The 17544-nt window shown below is 39.9% G+C and overlaps 3 protein-coding genes across 5 annotated transcripts in view; 1 reads left to right on the forward strand and 2 right to left on the reverse strand.

Moving 5' to 3' along the window:
- Positions 1–1444, reverse strand: part of LOC117826613 (importin-13-like) — a 12918-nt gene extending 11474 nt beyond the window's left edge. The window contains exons 1-3 of one of the 2 annotated variants that reach the window (XM_034702795.1): positions 1099–1444; positions 810–942; positions 161–286 (exon numbers count right to left, since the gene is read on the reverse strand). In XM_034702795.1, coding sequence (XP_034558686.1) covers positions 161–286; positions 810–878 — 195 coding nt within the window. In that variant the 5' untranslated portion in view covers positions 879–942; positions 1099–1444. Of the gene's footprint in view, positions 1–160; positions 423–809; positions 943–1098 lie in introns of those variants that run through there. The other variant, XM_034702794.1, reaches the window with a different exon arrangement.
- Positions 1253–9601, forward strand: LOC117826620 (mucin-12-like). Its single transcript, XM_034702807.1, has 5 exons — positions 1253–1774; positions 2866–3138; positions 5942–6253; positions 6339–6499; positions 8335–9601. Exons 1-5 carry the CDS (start codon positions 1708–1710, stop codon positions 8377–8379), a joined length of 858 nt encoding a protein of 285 aa, XP_034558698.1. The 5' UTR covers positions 1253–1707; the 3' UTR covers positions 8380–9601.
- A 518-nt stretch (positions 9602–10119) lies between these two features.
- Positions 10120–15611, reverse strand: mgst3a (microsomal glutathione S-transferase 3a). Of its 2 annotated transcripts, none has more exons than XM_034702809.1 (6): positions 15590–15611; positions 11515–11636; positions 11226–11299; positions 11042–11099; positions 10816–10888; positions 10120–10727 (listed from the first exon to the last, which is right to left on the reverse strand). In XM_034702809.1, the coding sequence occupies exons 2-6, from the start codon at positions 11629–11631 to the stop codon at positions 10582–10584; spliced, it is 468 nt and encodes a 155-aa protein (XP_034558700.1). In that variant the 5' UTR covers positions 11632–11636; positions 15590–15611; the 3' UTR covers positions 10120–10581. The 2 variants fall into 2 exon arrangements, with proteins under 2 accessions (XP_034558700.1, XP_034558699.1); XM_034702808.1 differs by lacking the exon at positions 15590–15611 and adding an exon at positions 12015–12252.
- Between the last annotated feature and the right edge of the window lie 1933 nt (positions 15612–17544).

The following is a 17544-nucleotide window of genomic DNA, read 5'->3' on the forward strand; positions in this document are numbered from 1 at the left end:
ATAGATAAAGCAGTTGTAGAAATACAGGTTCATATTTGTTGACCCATCACAGAAAAAAAAAAGGGAGTTTTGCGAATAGGTGTCCTAATCAATTTTTCTCCTATAGCTTTCCCTTTTGCCTGTAAAGGTGTAAAGATGAAAGATGTCACATGCCACAGACCTTGTCAGGACCAAGCAGTGCCCAGCAAAACTGCCATGCCTGTGTAGAAGCCTGGGCCTGGGTTAACCACTTCTGGGCCAAGTTCTTACGCTCCATATCTGGGTCGAAGTAAAGCTGGTACAGAGCCTGGAGCAGGAGAGAAGAACCACCCATTATAATAGACAGGAACACCCACCTATACTTCACTAGAGGAGGGACAACAAAGACCATCAGTCTTATCTGGTGTAACAGCTTTACTCATTTCATTGTGCACTTAACTCTCTGGATGTACAACAAATATTTATAATCATGGGAGCTGCATTGCTTAATTATTGTTAGAAAAATGTGTTGTCATAGTAACTAATCCAGAGCACATGGTGTTAGTTATTATTAGGACAGCATATGCTTATAGCTGGTATCATGTTACAAAGGTCCAGTCAGTGAAATCTGCCTATGCTCTACTGCAATTTACCAAACTGCAGCTTTCTTTACGACCAAGCTCCCATTGTTTAAGGTTACATTCATTATTATAGTCATAAATAAAACATTCACGTGAAAATGTTGCTACAGAAAACACATGAGGCAAACGAGCTGTCGTTTTTTGCATGGTATTAAAGGGCATTCGCCTTTTAGTAAAATACTGAGAAGCTGGTAATTGTCAATAACTTACCGACTCCACATTCTCCACCGTTAACTCCAACTCCACCGGGCTGTCTCCCGGAGTGGATGGAGCCTCCATCTCCCGCAGCGTGAAGGAACAGGTCTCCCTGTTGCTGTTTCCTCAATCCTTCAGAAATTACAGCCTGCTCCGATGAGAAAAAATGGATAGAAATTAAAAAAAACAACAACGGCGTCCTCTACAGTGTGTCTTTGCACGCTGACAGAGGACGCAGCGGGTCATTCAGCTGTTCATTCAGCACACATGTGGGCAGTGCGCTGAGGCGTGACGACACACTGACCTCTGTGGGGGGTTTAAAAGTTGTGCTCTTACATTACCGGCAACAAACCCTCAAACCTGTTCACATTTTCCTTCCTGGTGTCTATAGAATTTAAAAAGTGTGTAAAATAAGATACAATACACACTGTTAAAGTTGCCCACTGTGTTTTAAACGCTACAGCGCAGCACAACAGGCGCTCCTGACGCAGACGTCTGCGCCTCTGACGCATTGACGTCTGATTGGAGCAGCGGAGCAGCAGCGACTGCAAACTGATGCATGTGGGAGGAATGGATGCAGAGATGACTGACTGTGATAGGACATAAAACATAGTCGGAGAGTGCAAAAAGCCCATTTGGTGTATAAGCGAGATATAAGTGACACGTTTTGCTCTGTAAAATGAAGCGCGTGAGTGTAAGTCATAGCTCGCTGCCGCGTGTCTGCCGCGCGGCCCCACCCCTGCTCCTCTTCTGCCCGACTCCCTCCGGATATTTTTAGCGCTGATGATGTGCCCTGTCAAATCACGTAACGGAAACAACCTCGGCGCTGGAGAAGCAGAGCTAGCCGCGGAGAGAAAGGCTTTGGGTGGTTTTTTTTTCGTTGTGATCTGCAGAGAAAAGAGCCGCCAATGAAATGAAACTTGAGAATTATTTGGTGTTTTGCGTCTCGATCATTCTTACCGGTTCATCGCAGACAAGAGGTAAGGTGTCATCCCTGGTGTGTGTGAGTGTGAGAGTGTGTGTATTTGTGTTTGAACAGACTTTACATCCTGCTGACGTTGGACTCGTTATCGATTCAGCATGTGATGATTTCGTCGCTTGATCTTATAGAGCTGGTAGATTTCTGTGCAATGCTTTGACGATTTTTACTTCTTAAATTAACTTTTTGTGTCGATTCAGCAGCTATTTCAGATTTTTCATATATTTTTGATAAACAAGGTGAGCATTTTGTTGCAACATATTCTCTTATTTCATAGGATACATGCCCCTGTCTACCAGTCTTCTGTTCATTTTTTTAAAACTTTAAATATAAATATATTTTCTGCAAAGACTTTCATTGTATCTTATTTACGTACTTTATCTCATTTTACACACAAGAGCACAAAAAGAGGAAAAACAAATACATTGCATAACATTTCAATGAGATGACACCATGACAGTCATAAGATAAGACACATCATTGATATGAGCAATTTCACAACTGACTCTGGTTGCAGCTTCTCCAGTGGGAGGGTTTGCAGATTTGAATGGACTTTAATGATTAAATGAGTAGATATTTCAGTTTTAGAGTCAAGAGCTGCAACCAGTGGATTTCCCCAAGTGGCTGTTAAAGAAAATGTTAAATCAAAGGAAAATGACAAACTTTTCTTTGTTCCAACTCCACACAATGATCATTTCTGACAGATTTGGCCTCTGTTCATTAATAATGAATACGCTTTGGTTTTGAATTGTTCAGAAAAGGTTTTAAAGTCAAAGCATTTCAACCATTTAGCAGTATGCATTGAAAGACAGTATTCAGCTCATATAGGTCTCTCTTTTTAACATTTGTCACTCTCCTTCATCACTGATGGGATATAATATTTTTGCATGGACCTTTAATTCAGTATGTCCACAAAGAAAGACATATAGGGGAGGACAGTAAGGACAGTTCTAAGGGCCTAAGACTTACGAAACATTTGGGGTACTAGAAAGCACTACAAAGACAGTCTGTGAAATCAGAGGAAACATCATGTGACTAAGTAATTTGTACGTCCTTTGTAATGTAAGTAAAGATTGATCTTTTATTCCACAGGTCAGAGCAGTACTGCCTTGCCTCCTGCAATCTCAACAGTTCCTGACCTGACAGAAAATCATGATCATGAAATCCCACACTGGACACACAATCCTGCAGGCAGGGAGGAAACCTCAACTGAAACCACCATTACAGGGACTGGAGTCCATTCAGGGACTGTGAAAAGCGAAGCATTTCAAACATTTACTGCAAGCTTCACTGTGGCCACATCTCAACACACAGATATACCTGTGGTCATGACTACTAGCATGACTGCTGCTGCAACAGCTTCAGGTATTTCAGACAAAACCTGCATGCACTCATTCTGTTTCAGTGTCTCTTCCTAAGCCTTAAAAACATAGGAATTATGGTCATCATTTCATCCATAATTCTAAAATCGTGCGTCTATAATTTTCCAGTCTGGTCTGTTTACTTCGTCCAGATTCTTAAAATAAAACCTCCTACAAACTGAACACTGTTTGAAAAAAACAGACTGCCTCCGTCCTCACACACAGCTCCATTGCCAGAAGAGTTCCAGGAACACAGCCCTAGCCCCCCCTACCGACCCCCACATGACTGGACTGAGACTGAAAGTGTGTACCGTAACCTCATTAGAGAGATTCCCATTTATAGATCAGATAAATATAACCCTTCTGCTGATGTTATGTTGCCTCTGACAGGCTCATACGTCTTCCAGGTCACACTTTTGTCGCCTTTTTTCAGCTGCGGTTTTCACTTTCTGTGTCCCCTATGAATAACATATCACTTAACGTATCGTGCCTAAGCAGCTGTTGTAGTTTCTCACCTTAGGAGCTTAAATTATAACAGTAATCACCTGTATTTGTCTTGTGACCTAATAGAAGGACCTAACATGGTTTATTTTTGTGTTACGATGAGACCATTTTACCCACAGGAGCACTAATGACTGCCTGTCTCACTCTTGCTGCTTGTAAACATTAGAGAGACTTGTAATCAAGCAGTTACTGAGTTCCTTGAACACACCCCCATTCCCAACCCCCTCCTCAACTGTCAGTGTGAGCTGTCAAACACGATGTAAACAGACACATGTGCTTAACGTGGAGAGGGGGTATGCTCTTGTTGATATAGGGAAAGGCTGCACACAGTTATCTAACAGCAGTTATATCAATGCATGGTCAGTAGTGGAAGTAACTTGGGCGTTGTAGGAGTGAGCTAAGTGTGATTACCACACCACTGTTAATATTCAGTGGTTTAGATATATGAAGACTATAAATAATAGACGTAGCCTCTTTGTCTGCCGCTGAATTTTTAACTGGCTTTCTTAACCATTGAGTTTGGCATTTTGACAGTCGCCATGTGAGTTTTCTGGAGCCAGAAGTGACCACATTTGGACAGGAAGGTGGCACTGGAGAGGAGCCAGGAGTTGGCAAACACCAATCGTCATAGCTTAACAGTTCGCCTGTGGCTTATTCATTGGCTGGCCAATTGGTGCAATGGTTCTGTTCTGTGCCGTGTACAGAGAGGAGCTTTTTATTTGTAGGACAAAGAAGTAGGGCTGTCATGATATCAGATTTTCAACTCACGATCATCACAGCCAAAAATTCACACTAACAATATTATTGTTATATTTATTGAAAACTATGTAAAAAAAAACACATGTATGTTTATGAATCTTGTAGTCAAGCTAAGGAAAGAGAAGGCAATGGTGGAGTGTCATGCAACTCCATGCTATCGACTTACATCATCCATTACTGAAACTTTTATTTTAGGTGTGGGTAGAGTACCTCACTTTCATCTGTCATCTCCTCTGATATGATTTACGATGTAGTAGTAGTCACACACTGCCGCTAAGGATAGCAAGCTAGATGCTTTCTGAATTGTCTTCTTCATCTTCCCTCCATTTTACGGCAGATGGCACCCAACATACAGAACCTCTACTGTGCTCTTATTAGATAAGCAACATTACTGTCCGCTTATTCTAAGCACAATATTAATGTTTAATTTAAAAGAAAGATGGTTATGGATATATTGTGACAACCTGACTAAGAAGGCTAAGGAAGCATAAGGAAAGTGGCAGACTAGTGGCCTACTCAACCATCTCTAGTAAGAGAGTGGCATTGCTGACACAAAGCTGGTAACTTCTATCTAACAAGCTTTGTGGAATTTTCATAGTCTTATATATATGTATGTAAGAATGTTTCACACTTGTATCTTTTCAGTCTAAGTGTCAGGTGCAGAGTTACTTCCTTCCAATGTCAGCCAAGACTACTGGGTGATAGGCGAGACAGGTTCACTGTAGTAATCAAGGTCTTTCTCTCTGCTCTTAGTGTACTTATGTAACTTAATGTACATAGTAAGTAGTGTTGGGACTTATTTTTTATTTAAAAAGGAGGGATTACTCTAAAAAATCGACCCCCTTTGGTGCTCTGAGGTCCTTAACTTTGCATAGTCTTATTGTCCCGCCTGACACAGAATCACAACTGGTCTTGTCTTAACGAGATGAACCCTTTAATCATTCGATTCACCTCATATATAAGACCAGGATAATTCCACGACAACAAGCCAGCAGTGAGTGCCAACACAGAGCTAATCAGTGAGCAATATAAAATAATATTGTGTTAACTTTTCATACACACAAACACTAGAGCAAACTCCACAGACAGTTGTCTAATAATAATAATAATAATAATAATAATAATAATAATAATAATAATAATAATAATAATAATAATAATACATTTTATTTATAGAGCCCCTTCCAGAAAACAGAAAAGACACTTTAAAAATAACACACATTAATAAGTCAGGATGATGAACTGCAAAGAATGACTTATTAACAGCCTGAACTTTGCAGGAAAAGCTTTTGTGGCAAGCCTCCAGAGGACACTCAAGGAACTGCAGTTTTTTGGCATGTCCACAGAGCTCTCTGACTTACACACATGGTTGCTGCTTGATGAAAATACAAACATTGTGATGAGCAGGCTTTTGTTCTGGCTGTTTTGGTGATCTGTTTTTTATTAGTTACCTCCTTCTGCTGTGTGTACGCTTCGCTTCCTTTGAAGAATCCTCTGCACTGTTTTGAATTGATACAGATCTGCCTTTACATCACCTCTTTCAGCTCCTGCAGACAGCCTTTCATCCACACTAAGAGTACAGAGCTCCACCCCTACACAGCACATCTCCACCACTGAAGGCTTAGCCCTGATGACCACAGATCCCCCCCCCACCTTTTCATCTCCGCCAGCCGACACGGTGCAGGATACCAGCTCCACAGCCCACGCCTCCACCATCCAGCAGCAGTCTGAGTCACTGACCAAAGCGCCCACACAGCCAGCAACCACAGGACTCCCTATAACCTCAGCTCCAGTCCTGGGTCCTGCAGGGCCAACGCACAAGGAGGTCCCATCTGAACTGAATGTTGGAGATGAAGGTAATAGAAGGTCAAGTAAGAACTGATCATTTTCTTGTTCCAGATTGAAAATATGTCAAGTTTTTCCATATTTTTGTCATTTAAGACCGCAAGCAACCTCGCTCAAGCTCCCCTCTGGATCCTCTACTGGCTGGCCTGCTCTCAGTGTTCATTGTCACCACAGCAATCATCTTCATCATCCTCTTCCTCAAATTCCGACAGCGAACAAACCACCCAGAGTTCCATCGGCTGCAGGACCTACCCATGGTGAGTTACTCTTTTTGGTTCATACATGTGTTCCTCCAGGCTACAGTGATGGTATTGAAGACCACCTCCTGATTGTGTCAGAGTAATCAAAGGGAGTATTAACTTATTTTTCATGTGCTGTTACAAAACAACTTATGTTGACCAAATGTGATACAACAAAGGCAGACAGTAACATTGAAATAAAATCACAACACAAGGCTCAGGGCACTCACATATACAATAATACACAAACACAAAATCAAATGGTATATAAGAAACAAACAAATAAAATAATTCAAAGTTGCAAATAACCTGGAGGATTAAAGCTCAACTTGAAATGAACGCAATTGAGAAGAGACAGGTTTTTAGCAGCAAATGTCAAGTGACTTTGCAGGTCTTACATGAGTAGGCCGTTCCATAACGTAGAAGCAGCCTGGCAGTGGCTCAATCCCGTCTTTTTTAAGCCTAGATCTCAGGACTTCTATAAAGTCTGTTCCATGTCTGCAAAGCATGTAAACACAGGGAATCTGACTTATGTTATAGTTTTGCCACTTCTTGTTTAACCCACGACTGAAACTGGCAGCTGGAGGGACATTGAAAACAACAGATTTAATAACAAGAGATGGCATTTTTTTCTGTACCATATAAGAGAGGTTAAATAGGTCCTCCTCACCTCTGTGGACTAATAAAGTGGAGAAGGTTTTCAGGGAGTCGCCACTGACCGGTTTGGCACACTTTTTTTTTTTTGCTTCTCAGCTTGTTGTAGTCTTTTCTTTTGTTTGTTTGTCCATATATATAAATATTTGTATTTATTTTTTCTAAGTTAAGGTTTTTTTTAAGTTTCCGTGCACTTTTGCTTTTATTGGATAGGAAAGCTGAAGAGAGATAGGTAGAGAGACTTTAATGCTGCAGGTAAATATGATGCACATGAGGAGAGCTGGGATTGGACAGACAGGTGTTACTTGATGGCATGATCAGTGCATGATGTTCCACTGTCTGTGCCAGATCTGATCTAGGATCAGTAGAGTGTCATCTAGTGATTACAGACAAGTACCGTCAGTATACGGGGCAAGATTCGTCCCACTGGAGAGAAAACAATTTAGTTTGAAATAAGGGCAATCCTGTTGATAGCCTATTTTGTAGTGATAGCTAAGTCACTACTGCTAACATTGGAATTCAACTCCTATCAGGCTAAAATTACCATTAGCTTAGAATGTACTCCTTTTCTTGTCCTAATATCTTGTAAGTTAGTCAGGAACTAGTTGAAGTTTAATGTTAGCTGTTGTGTTTCTGTAGATTATGTCGTCACAGCTTGAAAAATGGCCAGATGTCTCTCCAGAAATGGGGGTTAATGTAAAGCTGTTTTTCCTGATTCGTGCATCTATTTCAATTTGCCGAATTTATATTGCTGTTTTGTTTTGTACGGGTTTGACCAAGGTTATTTTTGTTTGCAATTATTTTAATTTGTCAGACTTGGCTCTCTGGAACCCCAGATTTATTAGTCAAATCGCTACAAGTGGAACCATCTGAAAATGGTGAATCCCAACACTAAATAACATAAATAACTAACTTCCTCCCCAGCTTTCTTTTGATAGTTTGAAAACCATCTGTGCAAGAAGTTTTATTACTGAAATAATATCTCTTCATTTCCCCAGTTCTCCCCAAATATGTGTCTTTTTGTGATGTTAATTACAGGAAATAACATGTACAGTTACAGAATTACTGTTTAAATACATGCAAAACAGAGCATCCAATCATCAACCCTGTCCCATTCTTCCCTCGCTTTTGCTAAGTCACACTGTAAGCATATTATACAAGCAATTAACAATTATTCTTGATGTCATCATCTCCTCCAGGATGATTTGATGGAGGACACACCACTCTCCAGATACAGCTATTGATTGAATCATCCAGCTGTTCACGTCCACCACTCAGAGAGCAGAAACAGAAGAGACACCAGAGGAGGACCAGTGTGGGTCAGAGGAAAGCAATTGCCTGAATGTGACCATGATTTCTGGTCAGAAGTAGAAGTGCGTCTCTGTTTACAAGAGAGGATTCAGTTGTACTTTTTTCCACATTCCCTTTAAATTTCCACAGATCTTCAGTCTGCTGTCAACATGTAGTTTTCTCTTTCCTGGGGCAAGTAAATAGTACCTCTGCACCCCTAGCTGCCTCTTCTTGTATGCACAGCACTTTAATGTGGCATGGATAGTCACAGTGCCCCCTGGGGGACTTCTGAGGTAATGTGGATCAAGGTAGCATCAAGTCCTCCAAAGTATGTAAGACATGACCTCAGGTTATACAGCAAAAATTAAGAGTGGCACTGACACTGACGGAGTGAGATTCAGAATGCTTTAAGAGAAAGATGCCAACATGACCAGAACAGTTATTAAATATAAACTATGATCCCTTTAGTAACCAAAAATGTAGTGAAGTGCACTTTCAAACCAATTAGCCCGAGTTGCTATTGCATTTTGTCTTAATACTGAGGCCTTGCTGCAGAAGATCAACAAAGTAAGCATGTTTTCTATTCACAGGCCATATCTTTAGAAGGTTACACAAAAACTAGTTATCTTACAGAAGCAGCCACTCGTTATTCAATCACTCAAACATATGTCCAAAATTGTACAAGATATTGATTTCTGCAGCGTTTAATGTGTAGTAGTTACACATCTCTGAACTTTAATCACTGCTTTTTTTTAAATGCTGTAAAATGAAACTTGAATTTGGCCTTTTTTTTAATGAATGTTGATAAACCAGAGATCTTGCTTCAAGAAACAAAATCCTTTATATGATTAAATTGTAATGATTAAATACACTTCTATGGTTAAATGTGTTGTATAAATCTTATCAACAAAGAATGTATTTGTTTTGTTCAAATGCTTTATACCGAACAGAATGATAAGAGGCACAGTGGAGTTGCCAGGTTTAGACTGCTGTTTGCTTTATGTGTATTAGCTGGAGTATTATGCAAATGTACTTGAACAAAGCCGTTGTATTAGAGTTTTGGTGTGATCTGAGTTACAGTGACGTATGATCATATGTCATCGAAATGTGGACTGTAAGAATTTATGAATTGAAGGATTTTCTGTTTGATAATAAAATATAAACCACAGTACTTAACCCTCCTGTTATGTTGTGGGTCAAATTGACCTTTTTTTTTTTTAAAGTATATTTTAGGCAATATATACGTTCCAAACCAGCTAAATGCAGCATAACAATCTGGGCAGCATGTGACAGAAGAGGTGTCTCATGTTAATTTATCAACATCACTTCATAAAAAGTAAGTGGGTCAAATTGACCCAGGACAAAGCCTCATGTTGCTCATGCGCAGAGGGTGGAACCTGCTGTGATTACTTCTAAACTCTGACTTTAAAGTTTAATGCTGTGTCATTGAGTGAAGAGCGTTTTCTTTTGTTCTTAGCCTGACAGCTCTGCAGAGATATAAAAACACCTGCCTCGACAAGTAGAGTAGACTTTGAACAATTAATCTGATGTGTAAAGGAGAGCCACTCCCTTACACACACTAGATAAAACAAGATCAACAGTCATTCATTCAATGTAAAAAGAAAAAAAGAAAAAAGAAGAGGTTATTTATAACCGCTGTGTGATGTTTGAAATCATCAGTATGACAAGGCAAAACCTTTTTCAGTTCTTTAATAAAATCTAAAATTAAAAGAACAAGACATTCATTTCTGGGATTGTGAAGTTTTACACATTGCAACAGCAATTCTTCTTACAAACTGTAGTCAGGTATCCATTAATGTACAAAATCTGATGTTTCAGTTAGGCATGTGCAAACATCCTTTCAAATTCTCCAGGCTGCATTCCCCTCTGAAATATCCCTCATTATTACAGTATCTTCATTTGTTAATTTAAAAATTCAAAGTTGAAAATGCAATTAAGACAACCTGGAAGATCTTGCTATACGTGGGAGTGCCGGTCATCACATCCAGTATTCTGAATAAGGCATTTCCCTTTGAGGAGAACCAGTCAGGTTACTTTAGTGCATGATCCTTACTTTACTTTAAATATTAAATTGGTCAGAGGTTAGCACACCTTGTAAGATACATGGGCCCACGCTTAAGGGTTTTTCCTCACCATCAAGCATTAACATTAATGTGGCGGAAGGGGCCTCGCATCGGGGGTCCTGTCCAGCCGAGCAGCTGGCGTCCAAAGTTGAATGTGGACAGCATCAATCCGAGCAAGGCCAAGTTTCCAAAACCTCCCCGCATCCTCTTTTTGGGATCTGATTGGGATAATAATGGCATGTTCACGCTTTGTTTTAGGTAACAAAACAAGTAAATGTGAAGAAAACAAACTCAGCATGTTCTCACCTCCTGTAGAGTACCCATGTGCGTACACCTCTCTGCTTACAATCCACACAACTCCAAGTCCACTGGCAAAACGCTGCAATAGCCAGACACACACACAAACAAAGGAAACACAATTTAATAAGATGAAATGTCATATAAAGGGTACACTTCTCTCAGAATCCCTTTGTGCTTTTTTTGTGTAACAGCTTATTCTAGATAGTGCTCCAGAGGTATGAAGTGTACTCACAGGACAGTTCAATCCACCAATAGCGAGGCAGAACAGAAAGGCGGGGTAGATCTCCAGACTGATGGGAGGCAACAGCAGTTTGTTAACTTTCACCTCCTTGTCATTACTACGATGAGTCATAAAAGTATGGTGCATTGCCAGACAGTTTTAGGTTGCACTGTTCATGTTAAGAAGTCAAACTTACGTGTTTTGATGAGAACGCTGGATGCAGTTGAAAATATTTCCATTCTCTGGGTCGTCACTGTACATCTGAGGGTACTGCAAGGCGGGTAAAGTTTAGTCATAAGGGCCATCCAGAGATCTGTACAGTAAGCTTCTAAAAATGCAGTGCCCAGCCCAAATGTAAAACTATGTCAACAAACTGCAGGGCTGCATTGGTGGGGGTTGAATGGGTGGGTGCAGCTTTTAAACAAAGTCAATGAGGAAGTGAGGAGTTTTATTCTACTGTATAGATAATAATATGAAACACTCACAGGCACATTGTACTTCTTGCGGGCTTTGCCAACTTTTACGGCCAGATGTCCAATCATCACCATACTGGCAACACCAGTCAGCACCACATATCCATACTCCTTTGAAAGCACAACCATCCTGACTGTGACAGGGGAAAACAACACAGACATGTTAACTGTCCCAGTAGAAAGTGCACTTATATTCTCTAAGTTTAAAGAGCTTACAGACTTGCGTTCTTTTCATTTAGTAAGGGGTAATAAAAAGGGGGAGTTTATTAAGGCACAAAATTACAGCAGATGCAGCTTTTTGTGCATGAAGCGCTTTCTTTCCCTCTTTTTGACGCATAACATATTTTGCAAAAGACTAAACAGAGGCTCTAAACCTCAAGCAGAGAGGAAGGACGCTGTCAAAAACGAAAGGTCAAATAAGGACTCAAACGGCGCCATTAATGTTTGAACAACAGCATTGAGAGGAAACACAGAATAACAACTACAGAGCCAATAAATCTGAAAGGATTTACCTCAAAGATGTAGCTCCTTCACGATGCTGACAGATAGAACACCGAGAAGAGGACAGCGTCAAGCCGACCCTGTCAAGTTTCCTTAATGCGCGACGGTGTGCGTGAGGCTTGCGTAACGCGGTGAGGGCGTGGTCAGCGAGAGACGCACTGTACCACAGACTGTATAAATGGACTGTGCGTGTTTAATGATTAACTGGACAGTTTATAAGTGCGTTGTCTCATTGGAGTATTTAGGTGTCACTTGTTAGAGTAGTTCCGTTGAGTGATACAGTGCAACAAAGTTGTAATACTTCCTGAAGAGGAATTGGTTCCACATGTCGGGCATGCGCACTAGACCGCAGGTATGCTGCTTTGATACATACATTCGTTACCAGGGCAACAAGCTAAATGGAGTGGTAATACCTACCAACAACAATGTATTAACTGTGACTGCTCTTTTCTTGAGTGCACTATTTCAGAGTAACTTGTCAATTTTTTAATACATATTTACATTTGTTTTTTTCTCATCCAGTCTGACTCTTCAGCAAGTTCTCCCTATTTTATCTTGTTTTTTTATCACTGGAAAATTGGCTTATCCTAATTCAGTTACATTGGGGTTTCTTAACTCTAACAGAAAGTATCTCAAATGTAAAATTATCAGTTATTACCTGAACTGGCTCTGCAACTTATATGCTCCTGTAACAGCCTATGATTCCCAAAGTAGGGTTCTGGACCCCCTGGGGGTCCTGATTCACAAATGGGGGGTCGTCAGATGTCTTCCAAAATGTTTTTTTCTTAATTATGTAAAAAAAATAGTACATTTTACCCATTAAAGTAAAAGATATTGACAAAAATAAGGGCTAAACTTGAAATAAAACCTTGAAATTAGAAAATGTAATGAGTTTTCTGCCTTTCTTTTTGCCAGATGACTCCTAAGTTTAGAGTTAGTGAACAGTTAATTATCAAAAGCATCAGTAGCAGTAGGTGAATTCATAATGGCACAGGAAACACAGCCACATGCTCATATAGGTAGGCTGATTTTCTGCAGACCAGCTAAATGAAGCCACATTAAATCACTTTGAGGGACATTGGGAGTCGCGAGTCTTTGGCACCTATATTTTGGGGGTCACAGGCTGAAAAGTTTTGGAACCCCTGATCCAGTAGTAGGCTATCAGTGAAACAATATAATAGTATGGGGGCTAATTTTTTGGTATAAAGAGTACTTATGCTGGAGGTATATTAGTTGCACACTAAAGAAATTAACAATGGTGATATGCAAGATTTTGAATGCATTACTTCTAAGGCTTTGCTATTTTAAAGTTCGTACTGACTTTTTTTTTTTTAACTTATCCTCATTAATCCCTTTCTTAAGACCTTATACCTTATCTGGGGTATTTAGTATCAGTCAGATAAAAGGAGATAAGCATACAAGCAGGAACTTCTTAATCTTTAAAGTTTGATAACTAGAGCTGTTATACTGAGATTTTAAGAGGATGATGTGACTGCATATGAGACGTCGCCTGCTTCTTTCTAATTGAATCAATAACCTGAGTAGGATTTATTACCAGAATAGATTACTTGATTTGGTTAATTATTATCAGTTATTGCTGATATTACACAGATAGTTTTGTAGTGTAAAGTCATGTTGAGTGGGCCAGTTTATAATCTCATGGCCTTGATCCTGGAGAACTACTACTACTTCTGAGACACCAAAATGTAATGGATCACATCAAATCACTTCCTGGTACCTCTTGTTCAATAGATACCAGCTCATACCGATAGAGCTGCTGCTGATAGTTATGGAAACTATCAGCAGCAGCTCTATCACACTAGAGAGAGAGTACTTGTATATCTTTTTTTCTTTGTATCTTTTAGTATAACATCACACCATCTCACTTGATATTGCATGTTCACAACAGTTCTACAAGTGGCATATAGTAGTAAAAAGTCAACAGCTGTAGCTTTTTCTTTAACCCTTTATCATTCATAGCTCTGTAAACACAACTGGTTCCAGAGCTTGACTGGAACTGGATGGAGGTCTGGAACACAAACATTTCCCTGCACTCTAGCCGCATTTTGATGTCTGAATGCTATCACAGACCAGTAAAAACCAACCAGTGGAATGAGAGCTTCTTGGTAGCTGCTGTGATGGACTGTGTACGAAGAGGTATTAAGACAAAGACCTTGTGCGGTTGATTAACTGTATAAAGGAAGATAGAGTGATACATATAGTAAAAACTCCAAAGCTGTTATACTCTACATCAACACTCCTGGAATGCATCTTGCCCAATAAAACCACTAAGTGTTTTTCATATTTTCTATCACAAAATGTAACTGATAGCCATTCATTTGCAGTGTCCTCAAAGTGCACTAAAATGATGCTATTTGTCTTATACATGTCGGCACTTGTCGGAAGTACACCCAACCACATGTCAGCACCTTTTGTAGCCAAAACAGGTTTTATGAATGCAGATTGTCCAGAGAGATAAATAAGGGAGACAAGCCCTTGCATATACATTTACACGTGACTGACATTCTTTAAGCCAAGATATTACAATATAAACCTCAAGTCCTGTTTTACTTGACAGCCCTCTTGTTCAGTTTGTTGTTTATCTGTCAGGGCAGGCTAATTAAGGATGATGAAATGTCTATTGAAAGTCAGGGTTGCTGTTTATTTAAGTACATAAATTAGTCCTTGTCCATGGGACCCCATAACAGACTAATTTACCACTTTGCTTCCCCTTATAAAGCTTTGCATGGGTTAATATCTGCTACCAGTTCTGACAGTGTGATGTTCCAACACTTCACTGAAGCTTCCAGTGAAATATTCAAACACTCCTTGAGAGCATCTCCCCACCATTTGGGAACAATCTAATGTCATGTGCTGTGTTTAATACGCTTTCCATTTTCTTTTTTTCTGCTTTTGATTTTTACCAAACAGCTTGAGAGAGATAGGACATGTGGGGAGAGGGAGGGTGAATGACATGCACCACGTCATGCCAGGACTGGGAATCCATCCTAAAACTATTGGATTGTAGTCTCTTTACATGGGTGCCTAACCGACTGAGCTAAATCAGCGCCCCAATACACATTTTTTTTTAAATAAGCCTGATTGTTTGGATCTTCTAAAACAGATTTTTTTTTCCAGAATATAACACAAAGCTCTTTGGGGTTTGAGACATGTAAGACAGAAGAACATTAGCTCTAAGTGTGCTTAGTCATCGGTTAAAGAATACAAAACTGTGTTTTGTGATAAGCAAAATGAGTCTAATTAGCCCAAGCATGGGTCTTAAATTATTACTGTCAAGCTGCAAACCATGCATAAGAAAACAAAAAACAGTTTCCAGGCCGCTGCTCAAAATGTAAAACATTACCTAATTTTGGTCACTAGGTGTCCTCATAAAGTCACTTAATATCTATGACAGCAAACAGCTGTGTGGATTAGTTCAGTCCACAGGATGGCAAAGCACTGTTATGAATGCGTAGAGGCCTCCTGCTCTATTTTTGACACCTCAAAAAAACAAACAACAAACAGCAACAAAACATTTGTATGGACTTTAGAGAGAAGAGGAGTGAGGAGTGTGGTCAGGGTGCACCTGGTTGTTGACTGTTGTTGACTCGGGGTGGTTTCTGTCGGCCTCACATCTGTCCTCCTCCTCCTCCATCATGTCGAGTCTGATTCAGCACTTCAACACCTACACACAGAACCAGGAATAGACTCAGGAGTCATGGTGAGGCTGGAGAGAAGAGGAAAACAACTGCAGCATGCCGGAGACCACCTTGTCCCATCTCATCTCGTCTGCTTTTATACTGGTGTAATGGTTTGAACTGGGGGGGTGGGGTGGGGTGGTGTGGGGTGGGGTGGGGGGGGGTTGCTTGCCTTTAGCTGATGTGTCAGTCATTATTGTGTGTGCATCATTGCACAAAGAGGTCTAAGGGGTGTAGCTGAAATGGATCCCACATCTAAACACATTGTTATCATTGCCCCACTCTCGTTTCACATCATGTTCACATCCAGTATGCTTTCCAGGTGTCAGGTTAGCTCTACTTCCAGACACGCAAACACACACATGCAAACACACACACACACACACACACACACACACACACACACACACACACACACACACACACACACACACACACACACACACACACACACACCTGAGGGTAGCTGATGGAGTATCCAACAAACAAAAAAGTCCAAAAATAGATGTTTCGGTTGACTTTTGCACTGCGTTGGTTGGAGAGGAAAGGCTCCTTAACACTGGCATCTTTTTATATTCAGCAACAGTTTAAACACTGTAGAGACATTGAAGTTACCTTAAAGCTCCTATTATGAGTTTTTATCTGCTTACAAAATAGAGTGAATTTAATATTGATGCCCCTGTATGACCCACTAAAGCAAATGAGACCACATGCAACAAGACTGATTATTTCTATGTAGCTTCTCTGTAGTGTCTAAAACTGCTGGCAGGGGGTAGGTATCAGTCGAGTTGATTAACTGCAACAGCCTTTTTACATTTCCCATGGCAGGTATTTTAGATAGCCTATACATATACACATGGTGCAGATATACACATGTACAGTACAAAAGGACTTTTAAGCTTGTTATGAAAAAGGCTGTTTTTGAAACTGATGTTTCTCCAATAAGTTAGAAAACAGACCAGATTATCAGACAAGATTTCCATAATGTCTGTAACCACTGCTATGGGGTAGAGACGGAGTGATTAGCAGCACACTGCAGAAACCGCCTTTGTTTACGTTTAACACAAATTGATTGTTAAAAGACGGCAGAATGGGGTGTTTTCTTTTTTCAGAAAACACAATTTACACAGCTACAGGACGAAACAATACAGGGCGCAAAAATCAGAGAAAGCAAAAGTACCTCACAGGAGCTTTAACTAGCTAAGCTAACAAACAAACAAAAGACAGACAAGATTTCAGGACTGGGTTAATGAAAAAGAAAGATGTAATGACACTCAACTCTCTCACGGGGGGACTCCTAAAACAGTCAACTGTGGAAAAAGATGTGCTTTTTGCACATTATTATTTGCATAGTATCTCGAATACTGTCTGCACCTTAATATCATTTGCACTGTTATCTATTTTCATTTTCATTGTCCATTTTTAAACTGTCACTGCACTACCTGCACTGTGTACATAGGATGTTTTATAGAACTGTATTTTATTATATTGTATTTTATATTTAAATTTTAGATATTTAAAAGCTGGAAGAGAGAAACAGCATCTCGTTTTTCCTGTTTGTCTCGTATGTACAGTGAAAATTGACAATAAAAACCTTTGAATCTCTTTGAATCTTGAATCTTTGAGATGCATGGAATACGAAGGCAAAATAAGATAGAAGGTGCAGAATATTCTACCCTATGGCCCAACAATAAAATTTTACCTGAATAAAACCTTCAGCTTCATTATATTGCCAGCTTCCCCTCGAACATAAATACAAAATAAATGTCATGTGTTAGCTTAAAGCTGCTGTTGGTAGTCACAGAGTAAACATCTGTTCAGAGAGGGTCTTCGAATGTCAACA

Source organism: Notolabrus celidotus, chromosome 15 (genome assembly GCF_009762535.1).
Source record: "Notolabrus celidotus isolate fNotCel1 chromosome 15, fNotCel1.pri, whole genome shotgun sequence".
In the NCBI taxonomy this organism is placed as follows: domain Eukaryota; kingdom Metazoa; phylum Chordata; class Actinopteri; order Labriformes; family Labridae; genus Notolabrus; species Notolabrus celidotus.

Excerpts from the sequence above, each read along its gene's own strand:
- mgst3a (XM_034702809.1), bottom strand. The coding sequence starts at position 11,631 with ATGGTTGTGCTTTCAAAGGAGTATGGATATGTGGTGCTGACTGGTGTT. Across the intron at positions 11,300-11,514 it reads GCAAGAAGTACAATGTGCCT|TACCCTCAGATGTACAGTGA; the intron begins GTGAGTGTTTCA and ends CCCGCCTTGCAG. Across the intron at positions 10,728-10,815 it reads ACATGGGTACTCTACAGGAG|ATCCCAAAAAGAGGATGCGG; the intron begins GTGAGAACATGC and ends TATCCCAATCAG.
- LOC117826620 (XM_034702807.1), top strand. The coding sequence starts at position 1,708 with ATGAAACTTGAGAATTATTTGGTGTTTTGCGTCTCGATCATTCTTACC. Across the intron at positions 3,139-5,941 it reads TGCTGCTGCAACAGCTTCAG|CTCCTGCAGACAGCCTTTCA; the intron begins GTATTTCAGACA and ends CACCTCTTTCAG. Across the intron at positions 6,500-8,334 it reads GGCTGCAGGACCTACCCATG|GATGATTTGATGGAGGACAC; the intron begins GTGAGTTACTCT and ends CATCTCCTCCAG.